The 27195-nt window shown below is 43.9% G+C and overlaps 1 protein-coding gene across 1 annotated transcript in view; it reads left to right on the top strand.

Annotated features, from left to right (window-relative positions):
- Positions 1-22261, top strand: part of LOC143974332 (mast cell protease 1A-like) — a 44440-nt gene extending 22179 nt beyond the window's left edge. The window contains exons 3-5 of the mRNA XM_077475584.1: positions 2752-2887; positions 9747-9998; positions 21925-22261. Of these exons, the coding sequence (XP_077331710.1) occupies positions 2752-2887; positions 9747-9998; positions 21925-22074 (538 nt within the window). The 3' untranslated portion in view covers positions 22075-22261. The remainder of the gene's footprint in view (positions 1-2751; positions 2888-9746; positions 9999-21924) is intronic.
- The last annotated feature ends 4934 nt before the right edge of the window (positions 22262-27195 follow it).

Raw genomic sequence — 27195 nt, forward strand, 5'->3', positions numbered from 1 at the left:
TTTTTTTCCAAAAAAAAGCATTCGAAAAATTGCTGCGCAAATACCGTGCGAGATAAAAAGTTGCAACGACCACCATTGTATTCTCCAGGGTGTTTGCTAAAAAAACATATATAATGTTTTGGGATTTGATGTAATTTTCTAGCAAATAAATGATGATTTTTACATGTAGGAGAGAAATGTCAGAATTGTCCTGGGTGCTCCAGAACGCCTGATGGTGCTCCCTGCATGTTAGGCCTCTGTATGTGGCCACGCTGTGTAAAAGTCTCACACATGTGGTATCGCCGTACACGGGAGAAATAGCAGAATGTGGTTTGGGGTGTAATTTGTGGTATGCATATGCTGTGTGAGAAATAAACTGATAATATGACAATTTTGTGAAAAAAAAAAAAAAAGTAAAAAAAATCTTGATTTTGCAAAGAATTGTGGGAAAAAATGACAACTTCAAAAAAACTCATCATGCCTCTTACTAAATACCTTGGAATGTCTTCTTTCCAAAAAGGGGTCATTTGGGGGGTATTTGTACTTTTCTGGCATGTTAGGGTCTCAAGAATTGAAATAGGCCGTCAGTACTTCAGGTGTGATCAATTTTCAGATATTGGCACCATAGCTTGTGGACTCTATAACTTTCACAAAGACCAAATAATATCCACCAATTTGTACTTATTTTTACCAAAGATATGTAGTGGTATAAATTTTGGCCAAAATTTATGAAGAAAAAATTACTAATCTGCTAAATTTTATAACAGAAATGAAGAAAAATTCATTTTTTTACAGAATTTTCTGTATTTTTTCTTTTATAGCACAAAAAATAAAAAACCCAGCGGTGATTAAATACCACCAAAAGAAAGCTCCATTTGTGTGAAAAAAAGGACAAAAATTTCATATAGGTCCAGTGTTGCATGACTGAGTAATTGTCATTCAAAATGTGAGAGCACCGAAAGCTGAAAATTGGTCTGGTTATTAAGGGTGTTTAAGTGCCCAAGGTCAAGTGGTTAAAGATGCTCTCCATCCAATCTGACCGAGCTTGAGCTGTTTTGCAAAGACGAATGGGCAAAAATGTCACTCTCTAGATGTGCAAAGCTGGTAGAGACATTCCCAAAAAGACTTGCAGCTGTAATTGCAGCGAAAGATGGTTCTACAAAATATTGACTCTGGGGGGGCTGAACATGATTGCTTTTTACATATTTATTTGTAAAACATCTTGAAAACCATTCATCATTTTCCTTCTACTTCACAATTATGTGCCACTTTGTGTTGGCCTATCACATAATCCCAACAGAATACAAAACAACAAAAATACAAAAAACTAATAACATGACAAAATGTGGAAAGTTTCAAGGGGTATGAAAACACAAGGCACTGTATATGTAAGGGTTTACAAACACTTTAATTCTGGAAAGTGCAGTGGGATACTTTTCCGTCCCAACTCTTCATTTAAGGTTTTAAAATGACCTAATAGGTTAAGCGGCAGATAACAGGTCTTTCAGGTCTTATCAGTTGAATAGTAATATTGTTATAAAAATCAACCGGGTGTTATGGTGCTTCCACGTTGTGGTTTTGGTGGTTCCCCAAGAGCTATGTCCCCTGACAGAAAGTAAGAGCATTTGAGTCTGATAATATGTTCAATCCAGCGGGGTGCAGTTTAGGACAAGGGCTGTGCTAATTTAAATAGTGTGTTTAAATAGTGAGGTAGATTTACTAACACTGGTGCAGAATCTGGTGCAGCTATGCATGGTAGCCAATCAGTTTCTAACTCCAGCTTGTTTATTTAAGCTTTGACAATAAAACCTGGAAGCTTATTGATTTCTATGCAGAGCTGCACCAGATTTTACACGCTTCAGTTTTAGTAAATAACCCTCAGTGTGTTTAGAACACCCCACTTTCCAGTAACATTGTCAACAATGCTTATTGGGTGTTATTTATCTGTGTCTTTAATTGAACATAAAAAAAAAACCAGGATTGCTGAATCATTTAGTCATATTAACCACTTCCCATCCCATCCATTGTAATATGACAGGCGCAGAGTGGCTCTGCCATCCTGGGCGGGTGTCATATGACGCCCTCAGCTTCCCAGCGTTGTAGGGATGCGCACGCACCCGCCGCATCACTCAGCGGCTGCTGGTCACCCACGATTGTGGGTGTCTGCCGAAATGACACACTCCCGATAACAATTGAAGATCACAACCATTACTAGTAAAAAAAAATAATAATAATAAAAATGGCATAAATCAATAACCTATTTTGTAGGCGCTATAACTTTTGCGCAATCTAATCAATATATGCTTGCAATTTTTTTTACCAAAAATATGTAGAATACATATTGGTCTAAACTGAGGAAAAGTTTTTTTTTTTTTAACTTGGGATGTTTATTAAAGCAAAAAATAAAAACTATTGTGATTTTTTTTTTCAAATTATTTTTTTTTTTTTGTGTTTTATAGTGCAAGAAATAAAAAGAGGTGATCAAACACCAGCAAAAGAAAGCTCTATTTGTGGGGGGGGGGGGGGGGGGGAGAAATTCATTTTGTCGCACGACCGCGCAATTGTCATTCAAAATGTTACAGAGCTGAAAGCTAAAAATTGGCCTGGGCAGGAAGGGGGTGAAAATGCCGGTATTGAAGTGGTTAAACAAAATATATATTTTTATATCTGAGCAAAACACTGCCGCCTGGAAAGCTTGTTACTGTTTATGCAATCTTAATAGGAAAGACACCTTATTGAATTTCATTGACCCTGCTGGCTTTGTCTGTACAGGGAAACCACAGTTATCCTTGGGGCCCATGATGTATCTGAACCCGAAAGTAGTCAACAGATCTTGGGTGTGGAGAACTATTACGTTCACCCAGAGTATGATCCAGAAATTATAAATAACGATATCATGTTGTTAAAGGTGAGAAGAAAACTTTCTTTCTTAATTGTAAATTAAGGGACACAGGATGAAGTATTCAGGTACACTGGGTTATTATGTTGCCTTCTGGAGATTCCACACTGGTAAACAGAGCTGTAAGGACAGTACAGTGTAACTCCCATTTCAAGCTTGTCTCAGTTTTTTTGCTAGTGTCCAAGGAAAAAACTCATGTCTTTTCCTCTCTGAGAGAAGAGAAACCTTTTTTTATTTGTTTTATCCTGTCTAGTAAGTTTCTTCAGTAGTTGGAAGACCAGAACGGTTCATTTTGCAGCTTTCTGAATTTTCTGATCCTCTGCATGACACAGAAGCTGTATCTGTGACCCACTGAGCAAAAAGTTGGGCTGTTCCATTATGTGTCTTTTAATACTAAACCCTGCTGAAGACACTAGCCTGAGTCCTTATGTGCCACATGTTGAGTCAGTCACAGAGTACTATACAGGTTCGGGGCTGTGGTATACCCATCTGGTGGAACCCTTTCCTTAAAGACCATTTAGGGTGTGCCTGCTGGAGGATCAAAGGCTGTCAGGACTCAGGAGCAACATGCTTCCTGGATCTGGCCTCTCTCACCCCTGATGTATTTTCTGGGGTGCTGCGAGGCTTCCTTTTGATCTCATCTACTGTGAATAGGGACTTTTGCCATATCATACAGAGAGCCTGCTCAGTGTATGTGTTCCTGGCTTCACCTAAGGGGTTAAGCTGTAAGGCTCTTTCAGCAACACTAATGATCACATGGCTGGTGGGAAGAATGGGAGCGGCAGCAGTTTTAAAATTGACCAGCCGTTTTTGCTGCTTTGCTGGCTCTTGGTCCTTTCTCCTGTGTGAGTTTCCACTATGGTGGTCATACTCCACCTTTTCTCCAGGTGCACATGGACTGTGTTGGCTTCCCACCATCTTCTCTGCACCTACATCAGCCCTACAATTTTACTGATGTTACGTGGACAACCCGGTTGCTTTATAGTGACCTTCAGCAGGGATTTTGTGATCACCCTTGTAATCAATCCTTCACTCTGTACCTATGGGGTTGCAGGAGACAGGACGAATTGAGATAAACAAAGAGTGCTTTGGGGTCTTGTAGTGTCCCCTCAAAGGACCTGACATGGTTAGCTGGACCATTGTCCCCAGTCACAGCACTCCTCTGAGTCTTCCTTAACTACATCAAGGGCTACTCTTTGCTAGATGTCATCTAGGGAAGAATTCCCAGCTTCTGTGTCTGAGTTTTTGGACAAAATTGCTGCCATGATAGAATGAGAACAGAGGGACTGCAAGCATAATTCCATGCCGCCTCCTCAAAAGACAGTCTGGCCCGCACAGTCAACCAAGGATGAGGAGGATTGCACCTTATCCTTATTCTAGGAGTTGGTATTAGAGGAGTCTCAGTCTGCAGACACAACTAGAAAACCTAAGGTTACAATTTTGTCCTTATGGACACAGTCCACACATGTCTAGATTTGCAGCTACTTGCATCATCTATGCATAAAGTTGCTAGCCTGGTTCCTCTAAAAAGCCATCAGTTTTTCAGACCATTCCTTTTGCAGCTTGACTTGTATAGTGATGGACCTATCCTGGAAAAAAGTATTTCTTCCTCCTACATGTTTTGCCCAACAATATCCTATGAAGGAGAGATTCCTAAAGAAATGGACAGCCCCCATTGTTTACCCAGCCATTTTCGTATTATTGAGACTGTAAGGGTCATGTTGAGGATACCTCTTTCTTTGAAAAGACAAGAAGGCCTAAAGCCTTTTATTTTTCTTGCAGATCCTGCCCTGCAACCTGTCATTGTGACCATATACATCTGCCAGCCTTGGCTGTCTGGTCTAAGGTTATGTCTCAGGATCTATCCTTATGAATCCTTCTGTCCTCCAGCAGCAGGCGCTCATGCTTGTGGATCTAATCTATTGTGTTGATGGACACTTGTACAATACACCAGATATCCAAAATTGGCATCCAGGCTCCTGGTACCCATGTGGAGGACCCTTTGGCTCAAGTGTTGGTAACAAAAGGCGAATACCTTTTGGGAGGGAATGCCTCTTTGACAAATCCCTGGACAACTTTAAGAATGATATCACAGGGGATTAGAAAATTAGAACACACATTAGATTTTTTATTGTTGTCTGTGTTGCCTTAAAGTGGTTGTAAAGCCTTACCTAAACCCAGGGAAGTGACTGGCCTCAGGTGATATACAGAGATTAAAAAAACCCTTCCAGAAAGCAGGGGGTGGGGAGCTGAAGTTACACTCTGTAGACCTCAGTGAGGAAAGAGCTGATTGGAGAGAAGGGGCATTCCCCTTCACACAGGAACAGAGCTGAGACAATCACAGGTTGTGTGGTGGAGCTTCCTCTCCTGTCACGTTTTTACCACTTGGTATCAGGAAAACTTGACAAAGGTGACTCATGCAGATAAAGGAGGACAGCAGACAAAAATTACACTTAGCGCTATGGATTGAGACAAGTATATACTATAGAGGGATATGCTTTGTTCATATTTCATGTTGGAGATTTACAGCCATCAGCAATGAAAGTGAGGCAAAATCCAAACGTTGAAAGTATAAAGAGCAGAAACCTTGTAGTGGAGACACTTACCAGTAACAGTCTACAGTACGGAAAGTGAAGGGATATCTGTCCAATGGTACACAGATGAAAAAAAAAAACAACAGGGATATTAACTGGGACATGTACTGATAGGTGCATTTATGCAATTTCTTACTCCCATCCCACACTTCATCTCTCAACAGTTTATGCATCACTTCATAAAGCAGGAAGGGGGGGGGGGGGGTGCAAGCACTGTATAGTGGCAACATAGTTGCCAACATTTGTAAATAATATGGAGGAACACTCAATAGAAAATGGGAATAAACTTAGTCCCCTCATTAGTGTCAGTATGATTAAAAATAACCCCATATGGGCAGAAAATAATAAACCGGATATCACTGGTGTCTAAGGGAACAACATATGTCCTTTTGTTGGTGTCAGTGGAATAAAATAAATTGTACATTGTTGGTGTCAGTGGGATAAAACAAGCACTATTGTTGCAGAAAGTGAGATAAAACAAGTCCCATCATTGGTGCCAGTGGAATAAAATAGACTCAATATCATTGATGTCAATGAGAGTAAAAAAAATCTCCATCATAGCTTACCACCTTACAATTTATCACTCACATTACCACACCCACCTCTTTCCATAGGTAAAATAAATGTTATGCCACGTACACACTATCGGACTTTCCTGCAGACTTGGTCTGGCGGACAATTCGATCGAGTGTGGGCTCCAGTGGACTTTTTCTTCCCCAAAGGCCGGTGGACCTAGAAATAAAACATGTTTTAAATCTTCCCGCCGAAAGTCCCCTGGACCCAGTTCCTGTCGGGAAGTCCGCTCGTCTGTATGCTGGTCCGACAGACCAACTATGACGCAACGGCAACTACAGCACCTGCCCGCGAGAATGATAGGAGAATGATAGGATTGCGCTGGTTCTCGGCTATAGGGTACTGCACACCAGGCCCTTAGGTCTAGTATGCATTTTAAGGGGAACACCTATTCCGAGAAAAAAGGTATGGGTCCCCCAAAGTCCATACCAGACCCTTATCCAAGCACGCAGCCTGGCCGGTCAGGAAAGGGGGTGAGGATGAGCAAGCGCCCCCCTCCTGAACCGTACCAGGCTGCATGCCTTCAACATGGGGGGACCCCCCACCCCAAAGCACCTTGTCAGCATGTTGATGAGGACAAGGACCAACCGTCAGGGTTGTCGGGGTCTGCGGGCAGGGGCTTATCGGAATCCGGGAGCCCCAAAAGAGCGGCAAAAGAGCAGAAGATAGCGGAGGAGCCCGACGAGAAGAACCGGAAAGCGCGGAGAAGTCGGAAGAAGACCCCCGGAGCTGCCTAATAAACTACTTTAAAAACCTGTGCAGTGTGTTTTTTATTGACACTTTTTCCCCCAGGTGAATGGGTAAAGGTACGATGTACCTCATACTCATTCACATAGAGTGGGGGGCCGGGATCTGGGGGCCCGCTTATTAAAGGGGCCCCCGGATTCCGATAAGCCCCCCGCCCACAGACCCCGACAACCAAAGGCCAGGGTTGTCTGGAAGAGGCCTCGTCAACATGGGGACAAGGTCCTTTGGGGTGGGGGGACCATAGGGCGACCCCCATTCCCCAAAGCACCCACCCCCCCATGTTGAGGGCATGCGGCCTGGTGCAGTTCAGGAGGGGGGGGTGCTTGCTCTTCTCCACCCCCTTTCCTGACCGGCCAGGCTGCGTGCTCGTCTCCACCCCCTTTCCTGACCGGCCAGGCTGCGTGCTCAGATAAGGGTCTGGTATGGACTTTGGTGGGGGGACCCCCACGCCGTTTTTTCGTAGGGGGTTACCCTTAAGATCCATACCAGGGGACGGGGCTCGGGGGTAGTGACTTCCTTCTCTAGTCCCGTCGTACCTGGAGTCACATTCAAAATGAATGGACTTTATTCCGTGTGTGGGCAAGACCTAGTCTGCCGGAAAGTCAGTTTGTGTGTGTGCAAGTCCGCTCGTTTGGAAAGTTCGGCGGACCTCTGCTGCAAAGTCCGGCGGATTGTCCACCGGACCAAGTCTGCAGGAAACTCTGATCGTGTGTACGCGCCAGTTATGCTTATTATGATATGTCCTATGAATATATATGTGTTTATAACAAGTTGAAGGAGTCATTACTGCTAGGCTCTGAGGAAGAAGGTACTCCTTTGAAACGCATCAGCCAGTAGCGGTCCTGATGTCCTCCCCTCTGTCACGTGGAGACTGTTGGTTTCAGGTCTGATTGCCACAAATAGGTGGCTTTTACAAGCAATATTTCTCCACATGTTTGTGAGTAGTTTTTACTTTGTTTTTATCAATAAATATATGTAATTTGGATAATGCACTAGGCTGGTGTGCCCTCTCTTTTGTCTATCTTTTTTAGGCTTAAAACATTATCTCTGATTAAAATTGTACAGAATCCTAATTTTTGGGGTAAAGCTCAAGCCTGTGCTTTTTTTCTTCTAATAAATTTGGGCCTAGTCTTCCTATTTATAATGATGCTGTTGTTGGCCATTTTTCCACTGCTGTGTTGTCTGTAGTCTCTTATTTCTTGGAGTAAACACTTGTGTGTAATTTCAGAAAAAGCATGCTTTGCTGCTAAAACTACCTGAGAAAAGTTATTTTTGTTAAAACTGAAATTATTCATATTAGAGTGCTGTTGCTGTATGTAAGCTAATTGTAAAAGAGAAAAAAAAAAGCCAAATATACGCTCCCAAAGTATTCTGTTACTGAGACTGTCCATGAAACCCATACTGTTCTATAACCACATATAATTTCAAGGTATACTCGATATGCATGTTGGATTTCTAATGTTGCCCTCTAAATGGCATGGAAATGCCTTCCCCCCACTGTATATTTTTTGTATAGGTACATGCCCCTTATGCCAGTGCCCAGCTTTCCATGCCTTTTTTGACATTAGTTTGCCTGTTAGCCCTAAAAATGGCCAGAATTTAATCACAAGATTTGCTCACATAACCTTCAATGAGATATTATTATTATTATACAAAATTTATATAGAGCCAACAGTTTGTTCAGTGCTTTACAACAGTAGGGCAGACAGTATAATTACAATACAATTCAATACAGGAGGAATCAGAGGGCCCTGCTCATTAGAGCTTACAATCAAAGAGGGAGGGTCATGTGATACGAAAGGGTAATAACTCTGAGCTGATGAAGAAATTTAAAGTACAGTTGTTAGGTGGAGGCAGGATAGGCTTCTCCAAAGAGAAAATCGCCTAAAAGTGGATAGGTTTGGAGATAGTCTGACAGATTGGGTAGGGTATTCCAGAAGATGGGATTCCTGGAGGCGAATATGGGAGGAAGTAATGAGGAAGCTAGAGAGCAGGAGGTCTTGTGAGGAACAAAGAGGTGGGTATTTTGAGACTAGGCTAGTGATGTAGCTGGGGGCAGAGTTGTGGGTGGCTTTGTAACTTATTGTTAGTATTTTAAATTTAATTTGTTGGATAAGTGGCAGCCAATGGAGGGATTGGCAGAGAGGGGTAGCAAACACTGAGCGGTTTGTAAGGTGGATGAGTCTGGCAGCAGTATTCATGATGGACTGAAGATGGGATTATCTATTTAAAGGTAAGCCAATGAGGAGGGAGTTGCAGTAGTCAAAGCGAGAGATAACCAGGGAGTGAATCAGGAGCTTTGTGGTTTCATTGGTTAGGAAGGGACGTAGTTTGGAGATGTTGCGGAGCTTGAGGCGGCAAGCTTTGGAAAGGGATTGGATGTGGGGCTGAAAGGAAAGTTCAGAGTCCTGGATAACACCTAACACCCTGGTATGTGGGGATGGGTGGATGGTTGTGCCATTGCTCTTGACAGAAAAGTCAGGGGAAGAAGCACGTATGGGGAGGAAATATTATGGGCTCGGTTTTGGGCAAGCTGAGTTTGAGGAAGTGGTGTGACATCCAGACAGATATGTCTGTTAGTAAGTTAGTGACGTGTGAGGAGATAGAGTGAGTTGAGGGGTGGAGAGGTAGATTTGGATGTGACCAGCATAGAAATGATATTGAAAGCCATGTGAGGCAATCAGCTGACCCAGGAAGAGGTGTAGATTGAAAATAAGAGAGGTCAAAGAACAGATATGCCTCTAAGTTTGAGTTTGACAGATTTTAGAAGAAGACTCACTGGAACTTTGTAGAATCAAACTTGGGCAGATTTACCCATGGCTATTGGTCATATGTCACCTATGATGTTTACTAACTGGTCATATTTAAATTGTGATGTTTACTAGTTGGTCCTAAGGGACTTAGTCAAATACTGTTTTTTCTTTACCAGTTTTCTTAATTCCTATTCCCACCAGCTCATGTCCCCAGCCGAGATAAATCGCTATGTGCAGACGATTAAACTTCCAGTCAGTAACAGAGACCTTCCAAAGGACATTCCCTGCAGTGTTGCTGGATGGGGACTGATTGACAAGATCCATTCTACTGACAAATTATTTGAGACCAACGTCACTATTGTAAGCCGAAGGTTATGCCACCGTTATTATCATGATTTGACTGATGGGATGATCTGCGCAGGGAGCAATACAAAAATCACAGACTCTAGTCAGGTAATGTAATGACATTTGTTTTAAGTTCAAGGAGTATGCCAGTCAGGACAAAAACATTCTAAGGTCCACAGATTTGCACTGCAGTAACCCAATTGTTCAGAATAGCATCCTGATGCACTTTGCTGATGCAGCTGTGTTGCAGCATAACATACGTTGTGTTTCTTTACATTGCCAAAATTGTTATATGCACCTTTTTTGGTGCTTTTTGGTGTGGTATTCAAATTAATGGACTGCCCAACACAATATGCAAGGTAACGTTAACCAGGTTTGCTATCAAGAGAATGTTTGCATATGCTTGTTTTTGGATCAATGTCAAACAGGTAAATCACTACTAATATGCTTGTAAAGGCCCCGTATGATGCTATTTGCAGGAAAAGTTTGCAGCTGCTCTGTGTCCTCGCACTGCCTGTGAGTGTGGCACTCTGAACTGATTAATGTACAGTTGAAGTTCAGGAGGGAGCACATGTAAAGGAATTTCCTACAGTAGGGGTCTCCAAACCTTTTAAAAAAAAGGGCCAATTTACTGTCTTTCAAACTTTATGGGGGCCAGACTGTGGCCATTGGAAGTTAAAAAATGTCTCAATGTCAGTGGCTCTGCCTTGGTGGTCATTAGGATGAGGAATTATTCCCATCAGGAACAATTAAGGAGGACGAAGGAATAATGTACCATCATTGGTGTCAGTGGAAGGAATAGTGCACCATCACTGGTGTCATTGGAGGGAACAGCACACCATCATTGGTGTCAGTGGAAGGAATAGTGCCCCATTATTGGTTAGTTATTGGTTATAGTGAAAGGAATATTGCCCCATCATTGGTGTCAATGAGAGGATTAGTGCACTATCATTGGTATTAGTGGGAGGAATAGTGCCCCATCATTGGTGTCAGCAGGAGGAATAGTTCTCCATCATTGGCATTAGTGGGAGGAATAGTGTCCTATCATTGGTATCAGTGGGAGGAATAGTGCCCCATCATTGGTATCAGTGGGAGGAATAGTGCTCCATCATTGGTGTCATCAGGAGGAATAGTACCCCATTTTGGTGTCAGTGGGAGGAAATGCTCTCAATCATTGGTGTCACTGGGAGGAATAGTACTCCATCATTGGTGTCAGTGGGAGGAATTGTGCTCCATCATTGATGTCAGTGGAAGAAATAGTGCACCATTATTGATGTCAGTGGAAGGAATAGTGCGCCATCATTGGTGCTATTGGAATGAATAGTACTCAATTATTGGTGGTAGTGGAAAAAACAGTGCTCCATCATTGGTATTAGTGGGAGGAATAGTGACTCATCATTAGAGTCAGTGAAAGAAATTATGCCTCACTGTTGATGTCAGCGCAAGGTATGGTGCCTTATCATTGATGTTGGTAGGAGAAATTGTGCCTCACGTCAGTGGGAGGAATAATGCCTAAAGGCCAGATGAAGCAGAGAACCATGGGCCACAGTTTGGAGACCACTGTCCTACAGGACTCCATAGGTTGTGGAAGAACAGGGGGTACAAATATAGCGGGAGTGTGGCAGCACGACTAGAGAACCATTTCAAAGAAAGCTCAGAGGAGGAAATTTAATTAAATAAATAAATAATTTAATAAAACAAGAAAAACAAACAGATGCATGTAAGTTATATTGTTGGCATCTGATTAATAAAAAATTACTTTAATATCACTTTAAATTTGTCATTGTAAGAACATCAAAGAAACATTTAGGATATTCCCCAGATATATGTTTTGAGCTCCTTTAACAAACTATTTTTGGCTCAGTCCTTGGCCGTGCCCTTAAAGCGGAGGTCTGCCCACCAAAAATTAAAAGCCAGCAGCTGCTGACTTTTAATAATCGGACACTTTCCTGTCCTGGAGTCCAGCAATGTCAGCACCGCAGCTGATGTTTCCATTAGCTGTCGGGTACTGCTACCTCCATTGCAAGTAATGGAACTCGGCAGTGTAGCCTTACGGTTTCATGCCAAGAACCCTACTGTGCATGCGCGTAGCTCTGCTCCTCTCTCCTACTCGTCCGGCGGCCGGGGAAGGAGCAGGGAGCCCGAGCGGTGATGCAAATATCCACGTCTGAGGCTCCTGGAAGTGCGGAAGGATACCTGTGAAAGACAGGTATCCTGCCCTCCCCCCCCCGGAAGGTGCCAAATGGGGGGGGGGGAGGAGTACAATGAGTGGAAGTCCCACTTTTGGTTGGAACTCTGCTTTAACAACCAATGAGTTAAGTAAGAAAAAAGAATTGCCAGCAAAGAAAAAAAAAGACCCTTTGGGTCTGGTATGAATTTTGAGGTGAACCCCACACCATAATTTAAAAAAAAGACATGGGGTCCTCTCCAAAGTACATACCAGACCCTTATCCGAACATGCAACCTGACAAGCCAGAAAAGAGGGGGTGGGGGAGAAGGGGGCAGCTCCCCTCTCTCCTGAACCATATTGGACCACATGCCCTCAATATGGGGGGTGCTTTGGGTCAGGGCCTCTTCCCCATAACCCTGACCGGTGGTTGTGAGGGTCTGCGGGCAGGAGGCTTATCAGAATCTGGAAGCCTCATTTAACAAGGTGGCCCCACCAAGATCCTGCTCCCCTATGTGAATGAGAATAGGGTACATTGTGTCCCTACTCATTCACCAAGAGAAGTGTCCAAAATAAATAAAACAGAGACAGTTTTTGACATTCCCTTTATTAAAAAAAAACAAAAACAACTCCCCCCCCCCCCCAGTGTCGATCCAGCCTCAATTACGATGAACGCTGCCACATTCACCAAGCGATGACATCCCCAAAAAAACCCTTGTGACATCACTGTTTGGCCCTGCCTATTGGCAACGAGTGTGGAGCTTTTTTTGGCGGGGGGTGGGGGGGGCGGTCAATAGCGGCGTTCATCGTTATTGACACTGGAGCTACACCAGGGGATATTTCATTTTTTTTAATTAAAGGAATAAACCGACTATTCATAATTTAAGGATAAAAAGATGCATTTAAAAATGCATCAGAAAAGCAACATTTGCATTTTTGCTGCGGGTCCATTAAAGTCTATTACATGCAAAACGCAAATCTGCTGCTGGAAAAAAAGTCCCTGACCTCCAAATAGCACAGTGGCTGAAAAATGCATAGATGCCAACGTGTACTATAGGAAACCATGTTAAATGGACTGTAGTGTGTTTCTGCAAAATGCAAAACGCCCTAAAAATTGCATAGGTGTGAACCTAGACTTAGTGGTGTTACTACAGTGATTTCTAAGGATGTACTACTCAATTTCTAATAGGCAGAATGCAATATAAAACAAAATAATGTGCAGCACTTAGTATATAAATAAAATAAAAAATAAATAAATGAAAAAAATCACAATGTAAGTGTGGTGATATATACACTATTCCAACAAAAAGTGAAGAGTTAAATTCATTAGTCCAATGAGGAATCTGCAGAAAAAAAAACACAAGTTCACGGTCCCCATGCGCTTATTAGCAATCCATGATATAAAGGCATATGGCATATAAACAAACATTGATGTCCACCACGTGAAGAGAATCAACAATTATGTGTCTTCACCACCATATAGTGCCTTGAAAAAAGTATTCATAACCCCTTTAAAGGTTTCACATTTTGTCATGTTACAACCAAAAATGTAAATGTATTTTATTGGGATTTTATGTGACCAACACAAAGTGGCAGATAATTGTGAAGTGGAAGGAAAATGATAAATGGTTTTCAAAATGTTTTACAAATAAATATGTGAAAAGTGTGGTGTGCATTTGTATTCAGCCCCCTGAGTCAATACCATGTAGAACCACCTTTCACTGCAATTACAGCTGCAATTCTTTTTGGGTATGTACAGCCCATAGCAAAAAAATAAAATAAAAAAATAGCACAGGGCTGCATGAATAGGGGAGTGGGGGTTAATTCTCAGCAGGAAACTATAGGCTGTGCTGGATTGTCAAACAGGATGGAAGGGGGATTTACTAGTGAGTGAGGGAGTGAGGGCTTCTATTTCAAACGTGCTGTGCCTTCCTCTGCGCTCCTGATGGTTGATTCCCGGTGCCTGGTGGAGCAACTCCGATCGATGGCAGATGCAATTAGTTACAGAGCAAGATCGCATCCCTGCAGGGGACGACTGCCACAGCTCCGGCGCAAGCAGGTGAGATGTGCTCGGCGGGCACGCCCCCCCCCCCCCCCGGAGAGTTTCAGTCCCTCACAGTCCCCTCGAGATCAACATCATGCAGGGAGCCCAGACTCGGACCCTCCAGCCCATCCGGCTCAGCCTTTCCTGTGTGGAGTAGGCTCGGGTGCTGGGAGGAATCCCTGTCGGGGGTGGAGCTCAGTGGGATGGGGTCGCAGCCCTAATGGCGGCTCAGCGAGGGAGGAGTCGTGTTGTGGGTCATGGTACATCAGGTGGAGCCAGGGACCCCATCACACCCGGATCCAGTCGGGATCTGAGGACCTCCACTATGGGCAGGAGCAGCAGGGCCCCATCCACCAGCGGGGGGTGAAGAGGAGCCACACAGCCACAGCCGGGCCCACCAATTCTGGGGGATAGAGGCACAAAAAAGACAGCGAGCAGCTGGGGCCTTCTGCGGGTGGAGTATCTTTGCCAGTCCAGTCTCCTGACGGTCGCCAGGATTCCTCCCGCTTTGAGGGTGAGCTGTCCAGCGGAGAAAAGCATGTCACTCCGTGGAGGTCATCGACGGTGGATTCCAGAATGGTGGCTGAGGGATCTCGTTCTGGTCGGCCCGGTAAGTCCTTGTCTAATGTCGTACCTTCCTTGCAGTTTTTCGTGTCCCCTGTTTTAGGTGCTAAGGGTGAGCATCCCCCTGGGAGGGTCCTGGTGTCACTTCAGCTATGACCCCTCCTTTCCTTCCCTCATCTAGGGCGGTGGGCCCAAGGCCGGCCGCAAAGGGCAATGCTGCAGTCTTACACAACCTCTTGGTCGGATTGCGTTCTTTGGTTCAACATTTTGACGCGTCTGTGAGCTCTATGCCGTTGTCGGCGTGGATTTCAAACTCCCTGGAGGCGGATTGCGCAGTGACCTAGGTTGCAGAAAATCCAGTGCTGGGGCCTGGTCAGGGGTCGGTGGTGGTGGTGTCACCAGGGGATACAGTGGACCCGGGGTAAGTGTCTCTCCTCCTGCAGACTCCGCAAAGGTAGCTAGTATGAGTATGGACTCGGTTTACCTGGTCGATTCGGCCAAATGTGACGTGTATGTATGTTTTGAGTTTCCTTTGGGAGCTCATCTCAAATCTGAGATAAGGGAAAAGATTTGGCGGGTGGAGTACGTGGAGATTTTCACATTGTTCCCCCTGGAAAAGTTTAACCTTGATAGGGTAAAACCGGAAGAGTCAAAGGAATTTGAGGAGGAGCGTCGTTATAGGTTGATTCTGCCTACGTTTAGCAATTGGCTCCAGGCATTTGCCATTTTTGCAAGCATCATTGGGGGAAAATCCGCTGAGAATTGTTCCCCACTTTTTTGCTCTCTGGATTCCATTGGCGAGGCCCAGAGGGTTTATGGGGGTGTGGCTTGGCTGTGGTATGATGAACAGTTTAGTCAACGCAAGGCGATACATCCCTTGCTCTGCTGGGATCATAAGGACATATGTTTGTGGAAGAAACATATGTTCTCTCCTCGGGCTTCTACTTCGTTTTTTCCAGCGGGGGCCGGGAGTCCGACCGCCCTTGGTCAAGCGGCCACAAAAAGGATCCAACTGCCGTTACAAACACGAATGCTCTTGTTGCGGGGGGGGGGGCCTGGTCCTGTTGCTTAAAGCTGACAAGGCCCGTCCCAACGATGCTGCGGGAAAAAGGCCGGACTTCGGTGATGGTAGACAGGATGTCACCGTTTCTAAATAGATAATAGTTTTTTAATCCCTTGCTCCCTTCCTCGGATTCTCCCTGTGGCTGACAACTTGCGGTCGGCTATGTTACACTCTGAAGTGGTTTATGAGAAACTCACTAAGGAAGTTTTGATGGGCTGCAAGTGCGTCCCGTTTCCTCATTCCCCCTTGGATGATTTGGTGGTCTCGCCTTTGGGAGTCGTTCCGAAGAAGGAGCCCAATGAGTTTCACCTTATGCACCATCAGATTTGATCGCTGCATTAGTGTCGCTAGTGTCGCTAGGTAGCTAGTTATTTTTTTAGGTTCACCGCCAGGTTTTTATAGCGCTAGGTACCCCGATATACTACCCAATAATGGTTTTAACCCCCTGATTGCCCCTAGTTAACCCTTTCACCCCCTTTTGCCAGTGTCACTAAGCGATCATTTTTCTGATCGCTGCATTAGTGTCACTAGTGTCGCTAGGTAGCTAGTTATTTTTTTAGGTTCACCGCCAGGTTTTTATAGCGCTAGGTACCCCCATATACTACCCAATAATGGTTTTAACCCCCTGATTGCCCCTAGTTAACCCTTTCACCAGCGATCACAGTATAAGTGTCACTGGTGACGCTGGTTAGCCAGTTATTTAGGTTCCCCGTCAGGTTTTTATATAGCGCCAGGGACCCCCATATACTACCTAATAACAATTTGAACCCCCTGATTGCCCCTAGTTAACCCTTTCACCAGCGATCACCGTATAAGTGTTACGGGTGACTCTGGTTAGTTTGCTTTTTATAGCATCAGGACACCCACCATTTATTACCCAATAAATGTTTAACCCCCTGATCACCCGGCGGGTGATATCAATTAGGTTTTAGGGTCAGGGTCTGCGTCGCCCCAGGCAGCGCTAGGTTAGTGCCAGTACCGCTAACACCCACACGCAAAGCATAAACCTCCCGTAGTGGTATAAAATCTGAACAGATCAATATCTGATCTGATCAGATCTATACTAGCATCCCCAGCAGTTTAGGGTTCCAAAAAAACGCATTGTTAGCGGGATCAGCCCAGATACCTGCTGGCACCTGCGTTTTGCCCCTCTGCCCAGCCCACCCAAGTGCAGTATCGATCGATCACTGTCACTTACAAAACACTAAACACATAACTGCAGCGATCGCAGAGTCAGGCCTGATCCCTGCGATCGCTAACAGTTTTTTTGGTAGAATTTTATATTTAAATCCGGAAGGCAGTGCTTGGTTTTCGGGGTCCCGTACGTGGCTAGGCTCCCAAAAAGTTCCCCACATGTGGTATCCCCGTACTCGGGAGAAGCAGCAAAATTTATTTTGGGGTGTAATTTGACTTATGCCCATAGCACGTGTGAGCAATATATCATTTAGTGACAACTTTGTGCAAAAAAAAAAAAAAAAAATTGTAAAATTCCTGCAACTTGTGGCAAAATATAAAATATTTCATGGACTCAACATGCCTCTCAGTAAATAGCTTGGGGTGTCTACTTTCCAAAATGGGGTAATTTGGGGGGGGGTTTTGTGCTATTTTGGCATTTTATGGCCTTCGATAGGCCTGTGATAGGTAGTGAGGAGTGAAATCAAAAATTTGCACCCTTAGAAACCCTGAAGGCAGTGATTGGTTTTCGGGGTGCCGTACGCAGCTAGACTCCCAAAAAGTCCCACATATGTGGTATCCTTGTACTCAGGAGAAGCAGCAGAATATATTTTGGGGTGCAATTCCACATATAACTATGGCATGTGTAAGCAATATATCATTTAGTGACAACTTTTTGTAAACTTTTTTTTTTTTTGTGTCATTATTCAATCACTTGGGACAAAAAAAAAAATATTCAATGGGCTCAACATGCCTCTCCACAACTTCCTTGGGGTGTCTACTTTCCAAAATGGGGTCATTTGGGGGGGTTTGTGTTATTTTGGCATTTTATGGCCTTCGAAACTGTGATAGGTAGTGAGGAGTGAAATCAAAAATTTGCACCCTTAGAAATCCTGAAGGCAGTGATTGGTTTTCGGAGTGCCGTACGTGGCTAGACTCCCAAAAAGTCCCACATATGTGGTATCCCCGTACTCAGGAGAAGCAGCAGAATATATTTTGGGGTGCAATTCCACATATAACTGTGGCATGTGTGAGCAATATATCATTTAGTGACAACTTTTTGTAAACTTATTTTTTTTTTGTGTCATTATTCAATCACTTGGGACAAAAAAAAAATATTCAATGGGCTCAACATGCCTCTCCACAACTTCCTTGGGGTGTCTACTTTCCAAAATGGGGTCATTTGGGGGGGGGGTTTGTACTGCCCTGCCATTTTAGCACCTCAAGAAATGAGATAGGCAGTCGTAAATTAAAAGCTGTGTAAATTCCAGAAAATGTACTCTAGTTTGTAGACGCTATAACTTTAGCGCAAACCAATAAATATACGCTTATTGACATTTTTTTTACTAAAGACATGTGGCTGAATAAATTTTGCCCTAAATGTATGACTAAAATTGAGTTTATTCGATTTTTCTTATAACAAAAAGTAGAAAATATCATTTTTTCTCGAAATTTTCGGTCTTTTTCCATTTATATCGCAAAAAATAAAAATCGCAGAGGCAATCAAATACCATCAAAAGAAAGCTCTATTTGTGGGAAGAAAAGGACGCAAATTTTGTTTGGGTACAACATTGCATGACCGCGCAATTACCAGTTAAAGCAGTGCAGTGCGAAATTGTAAAAAGACCTCTGGTCCTTAGGCTGTTAATTGGTCCGGGGCTGAAGTGGTTAATAACATTATAATCAGGTAAATAAATAAATATATTCTTCCAATCTATAAATCTCCATCCTGATTCCATAAGAAAGCCTCCCTGTTGAATCACCAAAGGTGAACCACACTTGAATGATGGAATAAACCAGTCGCACATACAGAGCTTCCTATCGCAATCTAGATTAGCAACAGTGGCGGCCCGTCCATAGGGGGCGCCCGGGCGCCGCCCCCCCTGTGTGGTAAAAAAAAAAAAAAAAAAATGTAAAAAAAAAAAAAGTTTTAAAACTGGCCCTTTAAAAAAAAAAAAAGTTCTTTAAGGAAGTGCTCGAGCGCCGGTCACACTGCACGCCGGGAAACGCCACGCCAATGCAATCATGAGATTGCAGGCGTGGCGCTTCATTTGCGGGCGTTTAGCCCGCCTCAGGGCGCTTTCTGAAGCGCTGAGTAGCTTCCGCCCGGCGCTGTAGTATGTGTTACTACGGCCGGGCAGGTTGATTGACATCTGAGTTGACTCAGATGTCACTTCCTGTCTTCTCTCTCCCATCTCACCTGAGAGAGGAAACAGGAAGTAAGAGGAGTAGAGCGGTGTGAGGAGCGGCTGCGGAGAGCACACAGTCAGGTAAGGTGTGTGTGTGTGTGTGTGTGTGTGTGTGTGTGTGTGTGTGTGTGTGTGTGTGTGTGTGTGTGTGTGTGTGTGTGTGTGTGTGTGTGTGTGTGTGTGTGTGTGTGTGTGTGTGTGTGTGTGTGTGTGTGTGTGTGTGTGTGTGTGTTATTTTTAAAACTTTCATTCATATAATGCCTGGCGATCAAGAGTGCTGGGATTCACGAAAGGAGGAAATGGTTAAAAAAAAAAAGTAAAGTAGTAATTGTTCATAATACAGTCATGATGGGCATTATGCTTGATGTGGACCTGCAATCAGGATCGTGCTGCAACAGATAAGACCTGGGACTTAACTCAGGACTTGCCAAAGTATGAGGATAGCCCCATGAGAGAACAAGTGGTGTTGGATCCCCAAGGGCTCAGAGTATTATTCCGAGGCCTGTATTCACAAGGGACCCCCTTGCAGCTAGGACTTTTCTTTGTCCACAAAGGCAGCTTCTGTGTTTTACCTGGAGTATTAGATTATGATAGCTTTGTCCTCTATAGCAGAGTTGTGTTTTGGGTCTTACTGATCTGGCCAGTAATTCAATAGCTCATTCTACTGTTTGAATTCTCCCCAGCCTCTTACATCTCATGGCATCTTCAGCACCAGGACCTCCTGATATGGCTTCACCATGAGCTCATCCTAGCCACAGCTGGGTATCAGCGGAGACTTTTTAGGGTGTGATTGGGAACTCTGAAGGGGAAAATCTTTCCTCTGCAGTTCTGAAATAGGCCTGTGGGCAAAATACTGGTGTGTGTGTGTTCTCAGCAGGGTCAGGCTTTACAAAGCACATTCGTTATTTGTGCACAAGTTGGTTTTTGTGATGATGAGAAGTGCAGACTGTTGAAATGTGGCTTCTCCCTGTGCAGGTGTTGGAGTGGTTTGGTGTTACTTTACCTGCTTACTTTGTATTGGTTTCCCTGCTCAGTCATGGATACATTACAGCTGTTCCATGTGTTGTGTTTGTGCTGACATAAGCATGGTTGCTCGGCTGTGCTGTTTCCAACAAAGTGACCTTCTCCCCTCTAGCTATGAGTTTTACCAGCACTATTTCTTATAGCTCCTGGCTACAGTATGATGTGCTGCTGCTTCTGGTGGCTGCCATCACATCCTTCATCGAACTGCGGAGCCCACTGACTGTGCAGACTCACATGGATTGCAGAGTGCTGTATTGATATCTATATGTATAGGTGTAACATAATCCGATATTTCAGAGTTATATATATGTACCATTATCCAGGATTGCAGAGTGCTGTATATATATCTATTTATAGTATCCATGTGAGTCTGCAAAACTTGGATAATATCACATCTATACATAGCTATACAGAAGTCTGCTATCCTGAATAATGGTATACCTATAAATACACAGTATATATCTATACAGCACTCTGCAATCCTGGGTAGTGGTACACACATATACACACAGATGTGTCTATCCAGAAGTCTGTAATCCTGAATAATGTTACACCTATACATATAGAACTCAGTAATTCTGAATACACAGCTACAGTGTTACACTACTGTTTTAATATATACAGTTTCTATACAGCTCTCTGCAATTCTGGGGCAATGATACGGTTATACACAGGTATGCCTATACATAACCCTGTATTTCTGGATAGATAGATAATGTTAGTACAGTATGTCTATGTACACAGCTACTGTATTTGCAGGACAATGAAATTCTGGATACACGCCAATATCATTCTACAAATTCTGGGTGTGGCTTATGAGAAGTGGGAGGGGCCAACCATGGATGGGCGGGGTCTTGCGCCCCCCCATCCTAAAACTTCACCAGCCGCCACTGATTAGCAACAAAGATGGGAAGTGTTATCATAACGGAGGACTTTAATTATCCAGACATAGACTGGGCGGAGGGAACCACGCATTCATCTAAGGTTCACCAGTTCCTAAACGTCTTGCAGGACAATTTTATGGGTCTGATGGTAGACGCACCAACTAGAAATAAAGCATTACTGGATCTACTGACTACCAACAATACAGACCTGATCACGAATGTGGAAATAAGGGGCAATTTAGGTAACAGCAATCACAGGTCAATTGGCTTCAGTATAAATCACACAAATAGGAAACATAAGGGGAATAAAAAGACATTGAATTTTTAAAAGAGCCAACTTCCCTAAACTACAAACCTTGCTAGAAATTGGGCAAAAATTATAGGAATAAAGAAAAGGGAGGAGAGATGGGTTTGCTTTAAGAGCATATTAAATAAGGACATTAGCCAATGCATCCCATTCAATCACATAAAATCCCAATAAAATACATTTACTTTTTTAATTGTAACATGACAAAATGTGGAATATTACAAGGGCTATGAATACTTTTTCAAGGCACTGTATATGCACTCCCCAGAGTAGATTATATATATATATATGCCTGTGACTATCCTCTAGGTATTAGCTGGCCCATCGGTCTTCATGCTGGTCATTCTGGAGTGCCACAGAAACCGTTAAAACACTACAATAAATGAGCTCACCACACCATGATTCTTTATTGGCTACAAAGAAGGATGGGATCATTAATGAGATAAAGAGAACTGAAAGGGCAGACTACTTAGCATCCAGGAAAAAATGAATCCAGTCCCTTAAACAGCATTCTGATAAGCTTGTTGTGGCCCTTAGATGTTATACTAGTACTTATGAAACCTGTCCCGTTTATCTTGATTTCTTTCACCTAATGTAATTTCTCTAATCTTTCCTTGTAGGGAGACTCCGGAGGGCCACTGGTTTGTAAAGGGGTACAGGAAGGTATAGTGTCATTTGGTTATAATCACCCCCCTGGTGTCTATGCAAGAGTTGGCAAGTACTTGGATTGGATCAAACAGACCATGTCAGAAAATGACCAAAAACTCTAAACAATGCTGTTTGTGCTCATGTGGCCACATTTGTTTTCTTTTAACAAATTTCTGATTGTTATGGTAATTAAATATCTATATGAACATACTCATATGTTAGCATTAGTCCTGAAATGTAACAGGAGTCATGATTAATGTTTGGTCAGATAATCACCATCATGATTAATAAAAATTTTAAGCAGCATCATATGTTTACATTATATAGCATCATATGTTCATAACCAAGCTTACTTTAATGATAGTTTCATAGTTGGTAAGATTGAATAAAGACACCAGTCCATCTAGTTCAACCTGTGTAGATGTATGTATGTGTATGTGTGTGTGTGTGTGTTTATGCCAATACCATTTCCCATATCTCTGTATATTGCGTTCACTAAAATGGCCATTTAAGAGTATTTTTAAATTATCAATACTTTGCGCTGACATCACTGATTGTGGAAGGGATTTCCACATCCTTTCCGCTCTAACAGTAAAGAACACCCTATGCAGTTTAAGGTTGAACTGCGTCTCCTCCAATTTCATTGAGTGGCCACGTGTCTTTTTAAAGCGATAGTAATTGAAAAGAGAAAAAAAAAATCCACCTGCAAGTTAATGTTATAACGTGCTAGTATGCACCACATACTAGAATATTATGGCGTACTTACCTTAAAATGAAGCCCTCGAGTGGCACACTGTCACCGATGACAGGGCTTCAATCCTGACTCGGTATTCCTTCTGGGTTTATGGGCTCCAGCTGTCGCAATATGGTAAGCCATCCCTTCAGAGCACATGCGCTGGTGAAGTCACCAACTGCATCCTGTGTGTGTTTCTCCTAAACAGGGAATAGTTTCATAGTTTGAATAAAGACACCAGTCCATCCAGTTCAACCTGAGTGAGTGTCTAAAATGGTCCCTTTCCCTGTACATTGCACACCCACATCGGTCCCTACCCTCAATGAGTCCACAATCCAAGGTCCCCATTCATATACTAGGGCCAATTTTGGACAGAGGCCAATTAACCTACCTGCATGTCTTTGGATTGTGGGAGGAAACCGGAGTACCCGGAGGAAACCCACGCAGGCACAGGGAGAACATGCAAACTCCAGGCAGGTAGTGTCATGGTTGGGATTTGAACCAGTGACCTTCTTACTGCTAGGTGAGAGTGCTAACCACTACACCGCCCAATGTTTAGGAGATATTCACTGTACCTACAGGTAAGACTTATTATAGGCTTACCTGTAAGTACAAGTTAAAAATTGGACTTTACTACCACTTTAAACTCCCTGAAATTGAATTTTTTCCCCCTATGCTAGAATCACCATTGAGGTATCACTATCATAGTGTCTCTCAGGTGTCTTTTCTCTGGGAAGAATATGTTAAACTGACTGGCAAACATATCCTTTAATTACAGAGTGCAGGGCTCAGGAGTAGATATAAACAACACTAAATAAAAAGCAACCCTATACAAAAACAACACTACGAGTGGATTCACATGCTACAGCGTTGATTGGAGAATAGGGCTCCATACACATGTAAAGGAAATACAAACAGAGCAGTGCAAACTGGATCACTAATTTAGTATGTTAAAAGAAGTAAAAAGTAACTATAGGTATTGCATTCATAAAAGGGGGGGGGGGGGACTCAGGAAGGCAGCAATAACATAGTCAGGAGAGGTCTGGTCCTGTGCACTCCAGCCCCAGCTGGGAATGAATCAAACCACTCCAACTGGCAGACAAGCAGACGAAAGCTTGCATCAGTGAACATAGCCGATTGTCTCAGGAAGGTCCAGTGAGGCCCGGAACGGAAAAGACAGAAAAGAAAAAGTAGTGCAGGGCCGGGCATGACAGTGTGTTTAGGGGAGACAATGCATGGGTTAATATGAAGAGCTAAGAGTGGAGGGGACAGTGAGTAAAGTCCAAAGGGGAGTGGTACTATATAAGGAGGAGGTGGGACTGGGCTGCTGAACAGAAATTTGTGGAGAAAGAAAGGAGGAGGCAGTTTTTCCTCTGCTCCTCCAACATGGCTGGGATGACACTCGGATGAGTTTGCAGGCAGCAGCGGCATACAAGGGACCGGGTTGGATGCACAGACAGGTCGCTGTCTTTATGGATGACCAGGTGAGCAGATCGAGGCTGGGAGATGAGGGTTGCTGTGTATGCGGAGGTTACGGCCTCCGGCACTCTGTTTTCACCAGGGCCCTCATCCAGGGCCATGTGCCAGACGAGGAGCCCTCTGGGGTAGGATGACCAGATGTCCGCGGTTTCAGGGGACAGTCCCCGGATTGAGGACACTGTCCTCGGACCAATTTTGCCCCTGGTTTTGTCCTCGAATTTGACTTCAACAGGAGCTGGGGCAATTTTCAAAGACAGTCAGTGCAGAATAAAAAAAAACGAATTCAATTGACATCCGTCTGGAAGAAAATCACCTGGCTTTTAGGAAAAAACTTAAGACCTTCCTCTTTTAGCTGATGATCAAAGCTCGCCACAGCGCCTAGAGGCGATTCAGTTCGAATTGTGCACTATACAAGTTTTTCATTCATTCATTCATTCATTCAACGGCTCCTGGAGACCAGTTATAGATCTAACCCACTTGAATTCTTTCATCAAGAAGGAGAAATTCAAGATGGAGACACTACTCACGATCTGTCAGCCAATCCAGCCAGGCGATTGGCTCGTGTCTATATACATGAAGGATGCTTATTTCCATGTCCCGATAGCATCGGAGTTCCAGAAATACCTTTGCATTGCTGTGAATCAAGTCCATCTTCAGTTCATCTGTCTTCCCTTTGGACTTACGAAGTCACTACGTGTGTTTTCAAAACTCTTGTTGGCTGTCGTGGCACTAATCAGGGCCACAGGTATCCATTTGTATCATTATCTGGATGACCTGCTGTTGTTATCTAAGGACAGGGAGCAATTGCAAATCCACAGATCCCAGGTCATCTCCACTCTACTAGAGTTCGGTTGGCTACTGAACCCAGAAAAGAACCACCTAGATCCTACGCAGTCCCTGGTATTCCTTGGGGTGCAATTTGATACTCTCAAGAGCACCATCTCCTTACCCCTGGAAAAAATTCCAGTGATGTGCGACAGAGTTCGGCTTGAAATGTCCACTTCTCATCTCCGAGCCTCACAATGCCTAAAAATCATCATCACCATGGTAGCAACAACACCCATGGTAAAGTGGGCACAGTGGAAAATGCGGCTCTCCAGAAGGGCTTCTTCCAGCAGCGCAACCCAGGGCTTCTGGATCACTCTATGCGGGAGAGCCTTCCTTGGTGGTTACAGCAGAGAAACTTCCTCCATTGTCTTTTCATTGCACTTGTGTCTTGGATCACCATCACAACAGATGCCAACAACAGGGGCTGGGGTGCTCTCTGCTTGACAGAGGTAGCCCAAGGCATATGGAGCTTTCCTTCTCACAGGATAGTCTCTAATGTTCTAGAACTCTGGGCAGCGTTCTGCCCTCTACAGGTCTTTCACCACTTAATGGCAGGAGCATCAGTCCTTCTAAGACTGGACAACACAACAGCAGTCTCATACATCAAGAGATGGGGGGCACTCGCAATCTCTCCCTGTTGAAGGAAGTAGAGCCCATCATGACCTGGGCCCAGAAGAACCTGGCCATCCTAACAGCTGTCTATCTTCCTGTAGTAACACAAAAGAAAAGAGAATGGCACCCTCTAAATGCAGCATGTTTTACAATATGTTTAATGTAAATAGATTAAAAACACTCACATGGGATCAAGGATATTCCAGCGTTATAAGAAATATACAGTGGTTCATCCGCTTGTCCCCGAATTATATCAGAATCATGGGCTGGTGGGTACAATCATCAATCCTGTAGCTATGCGGTTGTACTGAATGTGTACAGTGCTTCCGGGAGGCAGGGAAGTTGATCGTAGGTGCTCCGTGATGTAGTGGTGTCGTCACATCCGGGATCGGCGGACGGGGCTTCGTGTTCAGCCTGGCCTGGCTGCCCTCTGCATACTCAGCAATCTATTATCCTTACATGGACATATTTATTATGGAATTGTTTTAAAATACCTGTTATTCACCACCTAGTCCCCTATACCCTCTTTAAGCCCCCCCTTTTGTAACTATTTGTATATAGACACATCCAGAGTGCGGCATATTAACCCTTTGTTTTTTTCATCTACGTGGAGTCCAGAACATTCATGCAGACTTTCTGTTGAGAGTTTCTGTAGACAAAAATAAGTGGACCCCACCCCCCCCCCCCCCCGAGGTCTTCAAGTGGGTCCTGTCCCTGGGAGACATTCTGGAAGTAGACTTGTTCGCCTCCCTAAGTGACTTCAGACTAGAGATACTACACAAGGTCTCATTGTCCCCAGGCTTTTTGGGGTCAGACCATTGGCGATTCCACAGGGCCTATGTCTTTCCCCCGGTTCCTGTCATTCTTTGATTTCTGTCAAGGCTCAGGATGGAAGAAGCAGAGATAGTGGCGATAGTCCCATACTGGCCAAACAGACCATGGATTCCCCTGGCGATGCAACTCTGCTTCTGGGACCCAGTTCTTCTACCCTCCAGACCAGATCTACTATCACAAGGGGCAACTCTACATCCATGACCGGCCCATCTACAACAGATAGTTTGGTTTTTGAGAGGGGAAGGCTGGAGGCCCTAGGCTGTCCAGGTGGGGCCATCTCCACGGTATTGAATTTCAGGTACCAACATTGTTTACCAGAGGATTTGGAAAAAAATTGCAGACTACACCTCCTCCACTGCAAGGTCTTGCAATAATCCAAAAATACATGATATCCTGGGCTTTCTACAATCAGGCTTGGATCTCTCCTTGTCAAGTCGCTGCGGGTTCAAGTCGCTGCAATTTCTGCATTTATGGGCTTTCCTGGGCTAGATACCCTCTTCTACAGAGGAACAACAAGGCTTAGACCTCAGAAAAAGCCAAGATTTTCTATGTGGGATCTTCCCCTTGTCCTGGATTTCTTCTCAGGAAGAGAGTTGGAACACACAGATCAGTCCTCTATTAAGGAACTTTCTCTAAAAGTTTCCTTCCTGGTAGCTATAACATCGGCCAAGAGGGTCTCCGAAATCAGCTCTCTGTGATGCAATTAGCCATTTCCAACCTTTTTCCTGATCGGGTAGTTTTGATTTCTATGTTGGGT

This window comes from Lithobates pipiens, unplaced genomic scaffold (genome assembly GCF_037356315.1).
Source record: "Lithobates pipiens isolate NorthernLeopardFrog02 unplaced genomic scaffold, aLitPip1_a1.2 Scaffold_13, whole genome shotgun sequence".
Classification (NCBI taxonomy): domain Eukaryota; kingdom Metazoa; phylum Chordata; class Amphibia; order Anura; family Ranidae; genus Lithobates; species Lithobates pipiens.